Source organism: Sciurus carolinensis, chromosome 1 (genome assembly GCF_902686445.1).
Source record: "Sciurus carolinensis chromosome 1, mSciCar1.2, whole genome shotgun sequence".
NCBI classification, from domain to species: domain Eukaryota; kingdom Metazoa; phylum Chordata; class Mammalia; order Rodentia; family Sciuridae; genus Sciurus; species Sciurus carolinensis.
Window position 1 is genome coordinate 50,493,994 of NC_062213.1, and position 17,505 is coordinate 50,511,498.

General features: G+C 35.7%; 1 protein-coding gene across 1 annotated transcript in view; it reads left to right on the forward strand.

Annotated features, from left to right (window-relative positions):
• Window positions 1-14,423, forward strand: part of Cngb3 (cyclic nucleotide gated channel subunit beta 3) — a 147,626-nt gene extending 133,203 nt beyond the window's left edge. Inside the window, exons 16-18 of the mRNA XM_047530139.1 lie at window positions 10,668-10,814; window positions 11,484-11,652; window positions 14,163-14,423. Coding sequence (XP_047386095.1) covers window positions 10,668-10,814; window positions 11,484-11,652; window positions 14,163-14,423 — 577 coding nt within the window. The remainder of the gene's footprint in view (window positions 1-10,667; window positions 10,815-11,483; window positions 11,653-14,162) is intronic.
• The last annotated feature ends 3,082 nt before the right edge of the window (window positions 14,424-17,505 follow it).

The window sequence follows — 17,505 nt, forward strand, 5'->3', positions numbered from 1 at the left end:
GCTCTCCTTCAGCTCTTTGAATGCGCCATCCTCCATCCAACCACAGGGAGTCTTGTGCACATGCTGTCACCTCAACCTATGTATCCACCACCACCTCCTTTACCTAGATCTCAGCTTCTTTCAGATTTTACTACCTTCTCCCACTCTGGGGACCTCCCAGGTCTCCTTGCTATATGCTTTTCTTAAACTATCTTGCCTTGTTTGGGAGCACTTATCTTTGTAGCCACATGCTCATTGGTACACTTCAATGTATTTTCTTCCTTCCTAAATTGGAAGAGCCAGGGCTAACTTGTGTGGCTGTGCCAACTGTGTTCTCTGCACTAGGATGTCCAGTGAGGAATTGGGAGGGCTGGAATTCAGCCCACACTCTACTCTTGAGCCAGGATCCCTGGCTGCTGTGCTCTCCCTCGTTCACAGGTGCCTTTTACGTTGCAAAAGGAGGAATTCTGGCAAGCTTTGTACCCATAGGACTACAGGTGCCCAGAGAAGCCAAATTTTTTTAGTTTGCACAATGTCACTGTGCAGGCTGCCTGAAATCCTGATGGACATCATGTGTCATTTGTCCTGCATTCTATCCCCAGCCCTTACAGCAGGGCTTGGCCCACATAAATGCCTAATAAATAGCTATTGAATAAATCAATGAATGTAATTATCTTCCTATCTTTGTGAATGCACAAATACACATTCATTTTTGTCATGAATATGCATATTCAGCCTTGTGCCCTTTGTGTCAGTTTTTTTATTATTAAAAATAGCACTGTTATATTTATCTTTGTAAAATTACTTTTTCTTTCAAAGTTATGCCTTTGAGGTTTATTCCCAAAAGTGGAATAAGTAGGTCAAAAGGTAAAAATGTTTCTATAACTCTTTTAATATATGAGCAAATTATTTTCTAGTAAAAAGATTGAACCAATTTACAATGCAAACAGCAATGTTCAGCTATTTTTCCTCAACACTGCTGGTCTTACTTTATTTTTCTCATTGGTTTTACATTCTAATAGCTTGTTTTTAATTTGCATTTCTCTAAATGGTGCCTGAAAAGCAATAGGTCCTCAATTAATATTCCCTAAATGAATGAATCCCAGTGGGCCTATTTATTTTCATAAATGTGATCATTTACTCTTTGTATGTCTTTCTTTGTTTACCATCCTTTTTCAATCAATATTGTTAAAAGGGTAGTTATTGCATAGAATTTACGTACTGACATATTGTTATGTGTTTTGGATAATCTGATTTTCATTCAAAATATTTTTTTGTCTTCTCACCAGTTATGGTCAAATAGCCCATTCTGAGGATTTCTTTTCTGATATTTAATGATATTTATCACTGTGAAAAGGCCAAATATTTTGAAAACTAATTCCAAGTCTCTTTTTTTTTCTCTTCAAGCCATTTTGCCTATATTGCCTATAGAATTTTTAAAATATGGGTGCCAGGGAGATGTCCAGACTGTTTTAATTCCATATTCTTATTCTTCATCAGAATAACTCTATTATTATTTTTTCTTCTTCCTTTCCTTAGAAAGTAGAAATAGTAGATATAGATTTGAGCAAGACTGGGCATATTTGCCCCTTGACTTGAAGTTAGCTCTCATTTTAGGTTTCATATCAATGATAAAACTTTTAAGTACTTGCAATTAATTAAACAATTAACCTGATTCTGGACTTCCGTTTCTTTGCCTGTAACTATATACAGGAACCTATTTTACCAAATTAGCATGGTTATTAAGTCAAGATACAGGGATCTATTCATGAGGGAAAAACTATAAACTTTGCACAAATACATGACATTGTTAACTGTTTTGACTCCCAACTAAGCATTTAGTTGGGCTACCATATTAGCTTATGTGATATATAGTGTTTTCTAGCTAAACTATCATAGTAACGTATTCCTCTGGGAATTTGAAGGAAGATAAGAATGCAGGTCATGAAGTACAGTGTGCATATTATTGTTTTTCCCCTCACTCCTTCCTTAGAATTTTTACCAGGATTCTTCATTGTCCAATTAATTCTCTAAAGTCAATTCAACTCTGAAATCAAGACCTGATCAAGGAAAAAGGGACTAGACGTTTTAAACCTGTGACATTTTAACTCCAACTTTGTTAAAAATACTCGTGTGCAAATATGCTTGAAAAAGAAATTAAAAAAATAAAAATAAAATTATATATATATATATATATATATATATATATATATAGGCTGACATGTGTTTGCGATTCAGTACATAGTTTTTTGAATATCAAAGTATCTGCAAAGACCAAGTAGCCCAGCAGACGTGACCCCAGAACATCCTGTGATATTTGCTCACCCACAAAAGTTTTGTTAGAATTTATTCTTAGTCAAGTTGTAAAATTGTCAAGGAACAAAGTGTTTCCCAATAACATTGACAAAGATAAAAGAATATCTCGGAAAAAAGTCTACACAGGTGATCTAACCTTATGTCCCCCAAATATAACGCAGTTGGAAATTTGCTTAATGAGAACAAATATTTGAAGTTTTAGTCTCTAACTCAGCATTGGATGTGATGCTTTTTCCACTGATAGCATTTAGAGTTAGTTTTATTTCTATTCTGGGAAATAATTCTACATGAGAAAATGCATTAAGACTAGAATTGTCTTTATTTTAGGAAATATTCCCATTTCTTTCAGTTATCAAAACATCAATCATTCTGAATTGGGTTTATTGGGCTAAGAGGAGTACCTGACTAGATTTCAATGACATGATATAGGGACTGTGAGACTCTGGGCAAGTTACTCAACTGAGACTTCTTTCTTCATTACTCAAATGAAATCACAGTAACATATAACTAACTTATAGGATTGAAAAGCATTAATTGGATTAATAAAAAACTTACAAAACTATCTGACTCATAGTAAGTACTCAATAATACAAGCTATGAATGTTACTATTATTGATATTGCTATTATTATTATTATTATTTACTAATCTGACAGTCCTGAAATACACTCACACCATTCCTAGATTACAAACAGCTTGAGAGCAAATATTAATCATCATTATAACCCCAAAACTAGACCATTGTGGACTATGCATTTCTATATAGTCTTAATTTATGTCTACTTATTTTTTTCCTTTTCCTTTTTATTTATACAGTGAACTCTTTATCTTTCCCTGAATGATTTCATTCCAAAGCACAATCATCTGTACAATTTCAAACTCATACAAAAACTTATCAAAGCCCAGCTGAGTTGGGGGTGTAGCTCAGAGGTAGAGCCCTTGTCTAGCACACACCAGGCCCTGGGTTCCATCCCAACACCACAAAATAGATGAATAAATAAGCCCATCCGAGAAAGACAATGTTTAAGTATTATGTATTTCTCCAAATATTCTAAATGGTGCTGTGGATCATTCCAGAGCAACAAAGAGATAGTTGGGTATATGGAATTCATTGTACTGACCTACCCACTCCACTCACAGAATTACTCTTACTGAATTAGAGAATGATACACAGCCTTTACTGAAGAAACTATTAAAATAATCCTAGCAAATTCACTCTTGTGTCTGTTGTGAGAATAAGAAATTTCCCATCACTTTACAGAATAACCTCTTTATTAAAACCTTCAGGAGATTATTTCTGTCTTAAAACCAAGAATTGGACTTTTTTTATTATATGGCTTAAAACTAAATTTGAAATCCTCCTATGGCAAAATTTGACTTCTTAAATAAATCCTATTTTATTCCCCATTTTCATTTTTCTTTTATTTCCACAATCAGTTCGTATTCTTTCATATTCTATTTTATCATGTGTGTTCCAAATACAGTATATCTGCTAGGAAGGGCTGTGCAGGTTGTGCACTATACAAATTCAGGGGGCTCCAATCACATTATACTTTGTATATGAAGTACGAAATTTCTTGTTTGGGTCGATTCGATTTTTATTTATTTATTTTATTTATTTATTTATTTATTTTTTTTTTTTTTTGCGGTACTGGGGATCGAACTCAGGGCCTTGTGCTTTCAAGGCAAGCACTCTACCAGCTGAGCTATCTCCCCAGCCCCAGATTTTTATTTTTATACAAATATTTTGTTACATAAAAGTTTAAAATACAGCGAATAGTACAATACACCTGTCACCCATCATTCCATCATTTCATTTTTCTTTATGTCTGAATAAAGCCAAATATATATGTAGACATATACATATGTATATGTGTATATACATATATACCATATCTGTTTAGATATGGTATATTTTCTTTATCCATTCATCCACTGATGGACACCTAATCTAGTTCCAGTTTGGCTATTGTGAATTATGGTGCTTAAATATGGATATACATGTATCTCTACAGTAAGATCACCTAATTCTTTAGGGTAAATACCGAGGAGTGGCATAGCTCAGTCATGTGGTGATTACATTCCTAGTCTTTTGAGAAACCTCCCTACTGATTTCCAGAGGGGTTATACTGATTTGCAATCCACCGCAGTAAAGTGTTGCTTTTCCTCTACATCTTCTCTGCCATTTATTATTGTTTTTTATTCTTGATGATGGCTGTCATTCTGTCTGGTGTGAGATGAAATCTCAATGTAGTTTTGATTTGCATTTCTCTAATTGCTAATGATGTTGAACATTTCTTCAAGTACTTGTGGGCCATTTGTATTTGTTCTTTTGAAAAGTGTCTGTTTAATTTATTTGCCCATTTATTAATTGGGTTACTTTTTGGTGTAAATTTTTTGGGTTCCTTATATATTCCAGATATTAATCCTCCATCAGAAGAGTAGCTGACAAAGATTTTCTCCCATTCTGTAAGTTCTCTCTTCATATTCTTAATTGTTTCCTTTGCTGTGCAGAACTTTTTTTAAATTTGATGCCATCCCAATGATTAACTCTTGGCATCATTTCCTGGGTTTTAGGGGTCCTATTGAAAAAGTTGTTGCCAGCGTCAGTGTTTTGGAGTGTTGACCCTTTGTTTTCTTTTAGAAGTTGCATGGTTTCTGGTCTAACTCTTTTAGGTCTTTGATCCATTTCGAGTTGACTTTTGAGCATGGTGAGAAATAAAGATCTACTCTCATTCTTCTTCATATTGACAACCAATTTTCCCAGCAACATTTGTTAAAAGGCTGTCTTTTCTCCAATGTACATTTTTGGCTCCTTTGTCAAGGATCAAATGACTGTGCTATGTCTTCTATTCTGTATCACTGGTCTATGTGTCTATTTTTATGCCAGTACCATTAAGTTTTTATTACAATCACTCTGTAGTATAATTTGAAGTTGGATATTGTGATGCCTCCAGCACTGCTTTTTTGCTTAGAATGCAGCAAATAATTTCTTTTTATTCCCCCCTCTTTACTTTCTCCTTTATTTTTCTTCATAATAAGCAGAACTTTCAAAAAAAAAAAAAAAAAAAAACACAGCATGAGTGGTAAAGCGCCATATTTGTTGAATTTCTTTACAAACATACTATTAGACTTTTAAAATACAATATTTTAGCAATATATAAATTCAATTATTTTGCATTCATGTGAAATTTCAAAACAGTTCTGGAATATTGTTCTTTCTAACTGGCAGTACACAAAATGCCATCTGTGTGGCTGCCTTGAATAAAAGCTTGGAATTAGTAAATGACTAGGAATTATATGAATATTCTAGCTCTTTCTGGAAAAAAAACACACTTATGCATATGCATTACATATGCTATTTAATGCATGTGTGTTAGTCCATTTTCTGTTGCTATAACAAAATACTTGAAATTAGGTAATTCCTAAAGAATAGAAGTTTATGTGACTCATGGTTCTGGGAAGTGCTTCCCCAGTAGGCAAGTACAAGAAAGTAGCATCAGCATCTAGAAAGGGCCTTCTGGATATATCATAATGTGGCAGAGGCATCCCATGTTCAGACAGAGCAAGCAAGCAGGCTCTTCTTACCAAGCCACTTATGCCATCATGGGGGACCCATCTGCATGACCTCATCTCATTCAATTAGCTTCTCCAAATTTCCCATCCCCAAATACCATTAACATATGAATTGTAGAATTAAGTTTCTATACATGAACTTTGGAGAACACTTTCAAACTGTAGGGGTGTGTGTGTGTGTGTGTGTGTGTGTGTGTCCAAGTTGTTTGTTGCCCACATTTACACATACGGGTTCTCTCACATAGACTCTTGGATATACCCTCTCTCTCTGTGACATGCATACAACCACTTTTGCTCACTCACCCAAATTTAGCACACTAGTATAAAATAAGTAGATTGAGGTCCAGTTGCATACCACACGCCAAACTGTTTCAACAGAGTTTTTACCTAATTGTAATTTCTTCATAATTGAAAGTCAGAAGGCTGCAAACAGCTAGTTCTTCTTGAAGATAATCAGATACCTGTAGTAGTTATTAAAGATGGCTTCGTTTCCACAGGAGAGTTTACTAACGTGTTCATAGACACACTTAATAAATGGTATTATCTGGAATGGTAGAGTTATTTGATTCCAAAGTCTGCCTTCTTTTCACAAAACCATTCCATGCTTTAATAATTCACCTCCTTCACCTCACTATGTTGAATACACAGTAGAAACTTAATCAGCACTTGCATGATTGAATTGAAAATTCAGAAGTCCTTGAGTTACTGTCTAAGGTCACAGCAAGTAGAGGTGGGTCTAGGAGTAGAACCAATTCCTTTGTTTCCAATCCATTACTCTATTTGCATACATATATACATATTTTTTTTTAAACTGGGGACATTTCACATTAACCTCCTCTTTGTCCTCCAGCATGGGCTCTTTGAGAAACTGTATGTAGAGTTGGGAATATTTAGGGACCTTCTTACTAAGCAATTCAATGAGTGAAACTTTCCATTGGTGGAATGCTGGAGAAGCATTTTGTGGACAAGAGGGGGGGAAAAAGATGCTATTTTAAACATTGCTGAGAGAGTTTGGGCAAAATCCATCTGGCAGACAGACTATTTCCTCCGTTCAAAAACTCATCAAGCACTCCAAACGTGTAACCTGTAGGCAAGTTTAATTAAAGCTTGAGAAATCTCAAAATAACCTGACATTTAAATATGTTATTTCCGTTCTTCTCTTTTAGTCTGACATACTCACAGAGGCACGCTCAGGTTCAAATTAAGCTCCCTAATGCCACCCAGCCCTGCCTAACTACTGGATCACTCTGTGTTCAAGGCTACAGGAAAGTGAATGAAATCAATTTTCCCAACTTTTGTCCTTTGAATATTAATATCATAGATATGTAGCAATGGGGATAGGAATTCAAGTAAATAAATGTGAAAAAAATGATTGCAATGGTAGATAGATGATAGATAATAGGATGATACATAGATTCATAGATAGAAGGGGTAAATTTTGATTTCTCTAGTCTTTTCTGGTCAGAGCGAGTTTGTCTTGGAAAGAACCTTAGGAAAGGACTAAAGTGGTGGTATTTGCCTTGGAGCAAAAAATCGAAAGGTAAAATCATTGAGCAAAATTAGTAGGCATTAATGTTTTCACACTTAAGGATTCAAGGGTATACCTTCTGTCTTGAAGGATTCATTCCATTCTTTTTTTTTTTTCTATAGTCTTTTTTTTATTGTAAACAAATGGGATACATGTTGTTTCTCTGTTTGTACATGGAGTAAAGGCATACCATTTGTGTAATCATAAATTTACATAGGGTAATGTTGGTTGATTCATTCTGTTATTTTTTCCCTTCCCCCCACCCCTCCCACCCCTCTTTTCCCTCTATACATCATTCCATTCTTAAGGGGTCTAAAGATTCCTTGACTATCCTCCCCAACTCCATCCTCAGTGTCAGGTACAGATAAGTGGCTAACTCTAATGCCATAAGATGGCCTTACATTTGGTTTCTCACCTTTCTTTTCCTGCCCGCTCTGGTTTTAATTGAACATTTTATGTGATTCAGTTTTCTCTCCTCTCTTAGCATACAAATTATACTTATTTCTCAAGTTTAATGGCTGCCCTAAAGTCTTCAATGTACATTTTAAGCTAATTTAAATCTATCTTCAATAACACTAAAACACTTCACATGTAAAACTGTTACCTTAGGACAGAGCATTTCCAATCCTTCCCTCCCAGCCCTTATGACATTATCACTCATTTTATTTACCCATATGCTAGTATTATCACATACACTGCTACTTTGTTAAATAATTATCTTTTAGATATCTTAATGAGAAAAATCAGTATTTCATTTGTTTCAGCAAGCTTTTTCACTGCTGAAACCAAAAGACCTGATGAGGGGCTAGAGTTGTGGCTCAGTGGTAGAGTGCTTGCCTAGTATGTGTGAGGCACTGGGTTTGATTCTCAGCACCACATATAAATAAATGAATAAAATAAAGGTCCATCAACAACCAAAGCAAATTTTTAAAAAAAGAACTGATGGGAACAATTTTAGAGGAGGAAATGTTTACTTGGAGCTCACAGATTCAAAGGTCTCAATCCATAGACAGCTGGCTCCATTTCTCTGAGCCCTATGTGAGGTAGAAGATCATTGTGAAAGAGTGTGGTAGAGGAAAACAGCTCTGGAAATAGTACTAGGAAACAGAGAGATTCCATTTGCAAGTACAAAATATATACCCCAAAGGCATGCCCCACAATGACCCACCTCCTCCAGCCACACCCTGCATGCCTACAGTTACCACCCCGTCAATCCTATCGGCAGATTAATGCACTGATTGGGATGAAGTTCTGATAACACAATCATTTCACCTCTGAGTCTTCTTGCATTGACTCACATGTGAGCTTTTGGGCGACACTTTACATCTAAACATCATTTTATCTTCACTTCCTTCTTCGCCAATCTTATCCCTTTCTTTGCATAGAACTGAGTTTCTGATGTATATGATTTTCCTTCTCCATGAAGAATTTCTTTGAACCTGCTAAGCAGGTTTCCTAGCAATGCATTCCTTCAGTTTTTGTTATTCTGAGAAAAATCTTTGTTTCTTCTTTATTTTTGAAGGATGCTTTCGTTGGATATAGAATTTTAGATTGATAGTTTTTTATTTCAATATTTTAAATATTTTATTCTACTCTGACTTGCATTATTTCTGATGAGAAATCTTCTGTAATTCTTATCATTGTCTCTCTGTAGCTTAGGTATTTGCCTCCCTCTGGAGTCATTTTCTCTTTTGTCTTTGGTTTCCTGTGGTTTGAATATGATATGCCCAGGAATAGTTCCTTTGTTTTTTTGGAATTTTTCTAGGTCATTATTACTTCAAATATGTCTTTTGTTCTTCTTATGGTATTTCAATTACGTGTACATTTCAGCTTTCAGAATTATTCCACAGTTCTTTATGCTCAGTTCTGTTTAATCTTCTGCATTTTGACCTGGAAAGTTTCTATAAATGTATCTTCAAGCTCACTGTTATAGTTTAGATATGAAGTGTTCCCCAAAAGTTCATTTTTGAGACAATGCAAGGTTTAGAGTGATATGATTGGTTTACAAGAGCCTTAACCCAATCAGTGAGTGGTAACCAAAGGCAGGTAGGGTGTGACTGGAGGAGGTAGGTCCCGATGGGAGGCAAGGCTTTGGGATATATATCTTGTCCCTGGTGAGTGAAGTCTCTTTCTCTTTGACTTCTTGGTGGTCATGTCCTGACCTGCTTTCCTCTGCCACATTATTCCAACATGATGTTCTGCTTCACCTTGAGCCCTAGAAATGGAGCTAGCTGTCTATGAAATGCAACTTTTGAAATCATGAGCCCCCAAATAAACTTTTCCTCCTCTAAGTGTTTTTGTTAGGTTTTTTGGTCACACCAATGAAAAAACTGATTAAAACAATCTCTGATTCTTTCCTGGACCAGTTCACTCAGATGTCTGTCAAAAGCATTCTTCATTTCTGTTATAGTTATTTTTAATTTCTAGCATTTCCTTTTGATTCTACCATTCCATTTTTCTCTGTCTGCTTACATTTCTCACCTGTTCTTGCATGTTATCTACTTTTTCCATTAAATTTCTTAACATATTAATCATAGTTTTTGTTGTTGTTTTCACTGCCTAGGAATCCTGGCAGCTGTGCCATCTCAGCCTGTTTCTAATGCTTTCTTTGTCTCTTCAGACAGCACTTTTTCTTGCTCTTTAACATTCCCTGAAATCACTGTTGAAAGCAGAAATAATGTACCAGATCATAAGAACCAAGATAGTTCTTCCATTTGTGTGAACTTTTATGTTAATCTCACCAGGAGTTGGGCTATGTTAATGTTTGTTATAGCATAGATGTCAGAAGATTCAAATTCCTCTTATGTCCCTATTTTTGTCATCTTAAGAAAGCAAAGGAATACTTGGCTTTCTTAAGTATTCCTCCTCAGAGGGAGTTTGCACCTTGAAGTTGCTTCAATTATAACTCATCATTATTATATAGGTGTCCTGCTGGTGGTGGTGTGCCTGGGGGCAATGTGTAGGGAAAAGAAGACAACCTAAAGTCTTATAAACATCAGTATTTGGGGCTTTCCCTGTGCTGTGACCTTACAGGTGTTTCTTAGTTTCCCATCTCCTTTAGATTTGACAGGAGGGTTTGAGGGGTTGCCTTAGCGGAAATACTCTTCACTTGGGTGGGATAAGTATTTCCCCTGAATATGAGACCTGTGTTACAGACAACAAATGTACTATGAGTGTAAATGGTTATAATAATTGTGATTTATTTTTCAAAAGCTCTCCATGAAGTAAGAGTGAAACTGGTAGCCAAGACTCATTTTTCTCTCTTACAGCCTTCTGGCAGCAGGAGGAGGAAACCGTCGAACTGCCAATGTGGTGGCCCATGGGTTTGCCAATCTTCTAACTCTGGACAAAAAGACCCTCCAAGAAATTCTAGTACATTATCCAGATTCTGAAAAGCTCCTCATGAAGAAAGCTAGGTATAACCTTTAAAAACCAAATAGAGGAGCCAGGTGTGATGGCGCATACCTGTAATCCCAGTGGCTCAGGAGGCTGAGGCAGGAAGACTGCAAGTTCAAAAGCCAGCCTCAGCAACTTAGTAAGGCCTTAAGAGAAAACCTGTCTCAAAATAAAAAATAAAATGAGCTGGGGATGTGGTTCGGTGATTAAGTACCCCCAGATTCAATCCCTGGTCCCAAAAAAGAAAAGAACAAAAACAATTGAGGCGGGGACCTATAATTCCATATACTCAGGAGACTGAGGCAGGAGAATCACAAGTTCAAGACCAGTCTCAGCAATTTAGGAAGACCCTCGGCAACTTAGTGAGACTCTGTCTTAAAATAAAAATTAAAAATGATGAAGATGTAGCTCAGTGGTAAGTCAACCTGGGTTCAATCCAAAGTATCAAAAATAAAAAATAAAAAACCCAACAGAGGTAGACAGAGTTGGTTTTACTGTATGAAAGCTAAGCTGAGAATAAATTTGGTATGATTGCCCTCAATTCTCTTCATGAGATATGCTTAAGTAAAACTGTTAATGCTGGAACCCATAGAAAGGTCATAGGTAGGAGAAATTACAGATTTTCTGGTAGATTTTGTCAGAAAACTCTCATGGAGCTACCCAAAACAGTTTTCCTCTCCTGTCTACAGAGTGCTTCTAAAGCAGAAGGGTGCGACCAAAGAAGCAACCCCTCCAAGAAAAGGACTTGCCTTTCTCTTTCAACCAAAAGAAAAGACACCAAAAATGTTTAGAGCTCTCCTGGGAGGGACAGGAGATCTTGGAAGACTGCTCAGACTGAAGAGAGAACAAGCAGCTCAGGTAACAGGGCAGAACAAATGGAGGGCAGTAATGGAGAGAGCCCTGGACTAAGTACAGCAAGATAGCTCCTACTCTAATTCCACTTCCAATGTTAGGATAATTTGGAAGACTCTAATACTAATAATTAGTACTTTATTTACAGCCTTTATTATTATTTGAATTGTGTCCCCACGTATCATCACATGTAGTACTCATAGGTTCATTATATTTAAATACAGTTGACCCTCATCATTTATAGATTCTATTTGTGAATCTACCTTCTCATTATAATTTATTTCTGGCCCCAAATCAATACTCAAGAGGTTTTTGTGGTCATTTTCAGACAAGTGCATGTGCAGATAAACTCAAGTTGCCTTCTACATACACTTGCAGCCAAGGTCAAAAACAAGGAAACACTCCACTTTCTTGTTTCAGCTCTTATACTCTAAATTAGTAACATTTTGTGCAATCTATTTGGTGTCATATTGTTTTGAATTGTGCACTGCTTTTGTGGGAGGCAGGCAGTAAGAAAACACTGGTTCCCAAGTGTAGTGCTGATATCTAAAGTTCCTAAATGCAAAAATGCCTTACAGAGAAAATATGTGTTAAATAAGCTTCATTTAGTCACTAATTATAGTGTTCTTGTTCATGAGTTCAATGTAATGAGTCAATAATTCATCAAAATAATAGATAAGATATCTCTAAACCATGCATGGTGGTGCATGCCTGTAATCCCAGCAATTTGGAAGGCTGAGGCAGGAGATGGCAAGTTCAAGACCAGCCTAGGGGAGACACTATCTCAAAATAAAAAGGCTGGGGTTATAGTTCAGTGGTAAAGCATCTCTGGGTACAATCCTCAGGATGAATAAATAAATCCCTAAACAGAAACATGCCTGAAATAGTTATGTATAGATCTGCTGACAAAAAACGATGTGGTCCAAGGCACATAGGAACCTCACCCTGCATTCTCCCTAGGAGCAATGTTCAGCATTTATTCATATGATAATGGTGACCTTACAGAACAAAACTTCAATGAGTAATGAGAATTACTCACACACACACACACACACACACACACACAAATACAAATATGTAAGCCATTTTACCAACATGCCAATAAACATTTTCACATTTAATCAATATGTATTAAAAATACTTCAAGTCAAAAAATTACAGATTTCAGTCAAGTCCTTCATGTTAAAGAAGAAACTGAGACTCAGATTAAGAAATTTGGATAAGATCACAATTAGTTATGGTACAAAACTCTATTAGTGTTCAGACTTATACCAACCTGCTTCTAATTCCCAGAAATGTAAAGACATTCAAATGTTGTTTATCTCTCCTCTTTTTTTTTTTTTTTTTTTTTGTTTCTGCATTTCTTTGATTTTCATAATAAATCTATGAGAGCAGATATGGAGAAACAGAATGGCAATTCAGATTTTCTACATCTAGTGATTACATTTTCTCTAAAACTACTAGAATTGGGCAGCTGTGGACCTGCCAGAAAATGAGTGAAACAAATATTACAAAAGCAGTCACAGTCAAGAAATTAAAAGTTACTTCTTTCTTTTCCAGATATACAACACTGTGGTGAAAATTAGAGATGTTGTGTAAATGAAATGACTCATTTATATCAACACTGAAATAATAATTTTTACAAAGTACATATGAGAATTGAGAAATATATAACCAAACTTCTCAAGATTCTCAACTTTGGCCAGCTTTGATGGCACTGGCCTGTAATCCCAGCAATTCTGATCCAAGATCCAGAATCTTGGATCACAAGATTAAGGCCAGCACTGGCCACTTAATGAAACCCTGCCTCAAAATAAATAATAGAGTACCCCTGGTTCAATCCCCAGAACCAAGGGAAAAAAGCCCAAAGATCTCAACTTTATCTCTGCACATTTACATCTTGGAAAGGCCTCTTTCAAGTTTATCCTAAGTATTACCAGTAAAAAATTAGTAGGCTTTTAACTATGAAATTTCTATAGATAATACTAAATATAATAGGTTCAAAAATGATAACTTAAGCACTCATAAGACAAATGGAGAAAATCGTGCTAGGAAAAAATGTGAGTTTCTCCAAGAGGGTCTCACTTGAGCTTATACAGAAGGAAAAAACATACTTTCCATAGTATTTTTACACAGCATTTTGTTAATACTATTTTTCACTAAAATATAAATATTAAAATTTCATCTCCATAAAATAAATGAAATAAATTAAAACTTAAAAACCAAAAGCAAAGAGTCATAAGCATTGAGTCTAATAAATCTAAGTGTACAAGGACCAACAGGAAGAGAATTCTCTGACAGGGACAAAAAACCCTGTCAACCAAATGCAACAGCTCAGCTTCATTCTCCAGTATACCAAAAAATTTATCCAAAAGATAGAAGCAAGTCAGACATGATTTCCATATTTAGTTAATTCAGATATCCTTTGTTTTGGCAGTGATCATTGTATGCTAATCAAGACTCTAATGTCCTTAGTAATGATTTTAATAACAATTTTTTGTTACTACCTCTTCCAGGAAAAATGTGAAAACTCCAAAGAAGAAGAGGATAAAGAGAAAGAACACGAAGATAAAGGAAGAGAATCAACTGAGAAAACACCGGACAAATCCAAATGTAAAGAAAGTTCTATTCCAGCCGAGGAAATGCCCCCCTCAGTTGAAAGGGCAGTTTTACCCAGAGGAACTTCTCATCAGTCACTCATCATCAGCATGGCTCCTTCAGCTGAGGCAGGAGAAGAGGTCCTGACTATTGAAGTCAAAGAAAAGACTAAGGAATAGATGTTTGACTATCTTTAGATGTGCTCTAACTAGTTCCCAGATTGTACCCAAGATTTTAGCTTCAATTAGCAAGGAGAAATGACCTTGCTGGGACCCTTGAGAAAACCATAGGTAAATCCCTAACTTAGTTTCTATAACTTATCTGAGAGTGTGATTTTATGCAGTGGCATTATTTTTATTTTAAATATCTATTCTCCAATGCCATTAGTTTTGTGCAATTGCTGTTTCTTCTAATTGCATGTAGTACTCTCCCTTCACCCCTTCTGTTCTATCCTGGTAATGTTCCTTCTTCCTTCCATTTTGATTAGCTTGGTCGTGGCTCTGATGTGATTTTTTATCCTTTTGTCTTAAACATTTGTTGTGTGTAATTTCTGGTACAGCACTGCTATTTTTGGCTAACTGTTCTAAGTAGAAAAATTTAACCTCTTATGGATAGAGGGGTATGAGATTTTAATAAATTAGGTTAAAAGTCAGGTGATTTCCACTCAAACAAGGATGAGGAGTCACTAAAATATCAAATAAACCCAGAAAGAAAGCAGAGACCATGGAGCCTTCTGAATGAGACATCTGATTTTCCAGTCAGTTCACTGAAGATCAGTGATTGTCAGGAGAACTAACAAACTGGCAAAATCACATTATAGAAAACATGTTAGAAAAATTATACCCTTTTCCAAAGAAAAAATTTTAATATTTTCCCTTATACCAACTTAGGCAATCATTTACCTAACTCTTCTAGCCCCATATTCTTATAGGCTAAAATGACATTTCCCAGAATCTTCCTTAAGCACTGGCTTCACCCAAAAGGCAGTAGATTGGAACTTCTCGTTGTTTTAGTAAAAAAAGTGATGTGGTTGGGGAGGCAGACCGTACACATGTCAGATTGACATATTTCCATAATTTGCAGAACCTACATGTACAGCTGTTTACAAAATCTCCAAGTTAATTAAGTGCACTTTAGGAAGTTGTCCTCATGAATCAGCTAGCATTAGCATAATTACCAAAGTTGCATGCTGTGAAGAGACTAAGAAAGTCAGGCTGATGTCAGAAGTAATAATACATATAGAATTCCATTCTAATAAATGCCATTAGTGTATAACATCAAGGTCTGTATAATAAGGCTATTTCCAAGTCCCAGAAGATGGTCATTATAGCAGCACTTTGTTGAGAGGGTTTTAATAAATTATATTAGCCAAAATGCCTGCAACACAGATGCATTGAGCAAATCAGGTGCAAATCAATCTTTGTGACAAAATGTATCATTTGGCAGACTTGCCATTGTTTAACCTAGTATTTGAATATCTCAAAACATTACAAGTTTTACAAAACGTCGATTGGCCTTTCTTGGGATTTAAGGAAATATGGACAAATTTTAAGTAGCACTTACTTAATAAGTGGAAATTTGTGTATAGTACAAGTGACTAGAATGTCCAGAAAGAAAAGAGCCTAATAACAGAAATAAATAAATAAGAAGAAAGAAAGAAAGAAAGAAAGAAAGAAAGAAAGAAAGAAAGAAAGAAAGAAAGAAAGAAAGAAAGAGGAAGGAAGGAAGGATGGGATGGATGAATGAATGAATTTGAACTTGTGAGCACTGTACACCCTGTAACTTTCAAATGAGAATTTAAATTTATGTTTTCTCTGTTGCTTATTTTTCCCCAAAACTATCCTATTTCAGACATTATCATTTTAATTCTAGCCCATTAGTCTAACCAACATCTAAGAATGTCAACAGCTCTTTCTTTACTTATGCAGTGCAACAAAATCTTCCTAATTATATTTTTAACCTAATTATCTTTTCTTGCAGCCAGCGCATGTTTTCTGTTCAATCCAAATATAGATTCATTTTCACCTAAAGTCAGTTCTAATCACTAGTGTAGCTTTCAGTCCTTTTGCAGTAGGAAAATCAGAACTTTCTAAAAACACCATTTTTTGACCACCTTACCTCCCTACTCAGGGACTGCACTGGCTAGGTAGGGTTCTTCAGAGAAACAAAACCGATAGGCCTTTGGATTGACAGGAAGACGTACACCATTGGTTCTCCTGGTTCTTAAGCCTTTGGATTCAGACTTGAACTACACAGCTGGCTTTCATGGGGCTCCATCCTGGAGATGGAAGATTGTGGGACTTCTCATCCTTCATAATTGCATGAGTCAATTTCTTATAATAAAAATAGAGATATAGGAACATATTTATTTTATACATTTTAGTACATATTGTATAAAGAGATATTTATGATATTTTATATTATATATAGTATATATGAGAAGAGTTATGATTAGGAATTGCCTCACACAATTATGAAGGATGAGAAGTCCCATGATCTTCCGTCTATAAGTCAGAGACACCAAAGAGCTTCCAAATTCAGGCACATTCTCTCTACCAACTGACTCCAAAAGCAATCTATGATAGTTCTAATTCAAGAAATTATCTTTCACACTTTAAAGAAATACCATAGATGAAACTTAATTGTTGTATAATTTCTGTATAATTGTAAAGTATTTCAACTTAATTATTATAATAATCAGCTTTTTCGCTGCTGTGACTAAAAAACCCAACCAGCACAATTGTAGAGAAGGAAAAGTTTATTTGAGGGCTCACAGTTTCAGAGGTCTTAGTCCATAGAAGACTGGCTCCATTCCTCAGGACATGAAGTGAGGCAGGACATCATGGCAGAAGAATGTGGCAAAGAGAAGCAGCTCACATGGTGATCAGGAAGCAGAGAGACAGAGAGATTCCACTTGCCAGATACAAATATATACCCAAGGCCACACTCCCAATTTCCAACTCCTCCAGCCACAATTTACCACTTCAGTTACCACTCAGTTAATCCCTATCAGGGGATTAAATCACTGATTGGGGTTAAGACTCTCACAATCCAATCATTTTTCCTCTGAACCATCTTGCATTGTCTCACACGTGAGCTTCTAGGGGCACCTCACATCCAAACCATAACAATTACAAATTATAGGAGGGCAAATCTAATACTTAGGTTTTAGTTTTATAAAGGCTAAAAGTCCAGTTTTTTAAAGGCAGAGAGAAGCTGAATAGGCAATTCGTGGAAGCAAAAGAAGCAGGCAATTGACAT